The following is a 1,526-nucleotide window of genomic DNA, read 5'->3' as shown; positions in this document are numbered from 1 at the left end:
CAATACCTTACGGTGCAACAACTGCATAAGCTCGTCCATCATCACTGCAGAAGACACCATCCAATGGAACTCGACATGGTACGGTCGCAGCGGATTGTAAGTCTTGTCAAAGTGAATCACAACCCATCCTGTTTGCGACCTGAGAGAATTAGTTGTTAGATGTTAGCAACTTATATATATATATATTATTATATATATATATATATATATATATATATATTCGAGTATGCTAGTGGGATGAGAATGGTCATGCATACTTCTTATAGATGGTCATTACTCATTCAAGGATAAAGATGCAGGCTTGATATGGTAAGGTTTTATATTTTAGCTGGTTGAATGTCCAGTCAAAGTGGATATCTATACACCTGATCTGCGATGTACAAGATATAGGGTATTCGTAAACTGAAGGATATAGGAGAGTACCACAGTACGTGATATAGAGTTTTAGGGTTCAGTTTTTAGTGAAATCTCATTCACAGATACTAAGCATGCGCAGAGACGGCATATGCCTCACATAGACATCCATTAGCCCATACAAATGCAAAGCAACGGCACATGAACAACCTTTTTAGACTTACCGAACTATATACGTGCATATGTGCAACATTAATAAAGCCGTATATATGTAACAATCAAACCACCCACATGCGAGGGAACATAAAATAATGTCAAAAATATTCATCAAATCATACACAATATAGCAGCAACAGTCGATCAAACCAAACTTATCATTCAAAAAACGCTTATTACATAGTCAAATGCAACAAAGCCTCCCGTATGTATGAAGTCAGTACAAGCATAGTGACAAACAACAAATACAGCTACAGACACAGTACTCACATGCACCCCATCGCATATATTAAACACACTCAGTCTCACAAGCACCTGTCAGGCTGAGATGCCGCATTCGAATTCGTAGACGGCATTTAACGATTTGAAGCCGCCCCAGCCAAAGGATTAGTAGATTTTCCCGAATTAAATGCGGCCAACTATATTCATCGGCGTATGCATATACATAACAACACTTGACCATTCCACATTTCTCGCAAACATATATCGCATACACTAGACACTCTCGCACAAGTACCTGTCAGGCTGAGATGGCGAATTCGAATGCATGGACGAATTTTTGGGATTTGAAGCCGCTCCTGTCGAATTATTGAAAGTGGTCGAATTTGGTGTGGCCAACTTCTTGCGCATGTTGCGGTAATCGGGATCGGACGTTTGGGCCATGAGGCGTTGTATGTCTTTGGTGCGGTCGTATACCACACACTCAGACATCCACAGATCTGTCATCGGCTCACTTGACTGTGAACGATCGAGCCAGAGTGTTTAGTATGTACACTATAAGCATCAATACATATATATATATATAAATATATATATAAATGGCCTAAGTATATCAAAGATTCGTACTGGTGAGCTAAAGCAACTGTGATTTGGGACGTATACCATACACTCCGATATCCATATATCAGTCATGGGCCCACTTGACAATGACGGATTATCGAACAGAGCTATTCAGG

The 1,526-nt window shown here is 39.9% G+C and overlaps 1 protein-coding gene across 1 annotated transcript; it reads right to left on the bottom strand.

Annotated features, from left to right (window-relative positions):
- Positions 1–1,087: 1,087 nt before the first annotated feature.
- Positions 1,088–1,296, bottom strand: SARC_15927 (hypothetical protein; the record flags this gene model as incomplete). The annotated part of the gene is made up of 1 exon (XM_014289960.1): positions 1,088–1,296. A coding segment is annotated over one exon (209 nt), but the record flags the coding sequence as incomplete, so codon positions are not given.
- Positions 1,297–1,526: the final 230 nt, after the last annotated feature.

This window comes from Sphaeroforma arctica (assembly GCF_001186125.1).
Source record: "Sphaeroforma arctica JP610 unplaced genomic scaffold supercont1.6999, whole genome shotgun sequence".
NCBI lineage: Eukaryota > Ichthyosporea > Ichthyophonida > Sphaeroforma > Sphaeroforma arctica.
The sequence above is the reverse complement of the archived record's forward strand: the minus strand, read 5'-3'. Positions and strand labels throughout refer to the sequence as shown.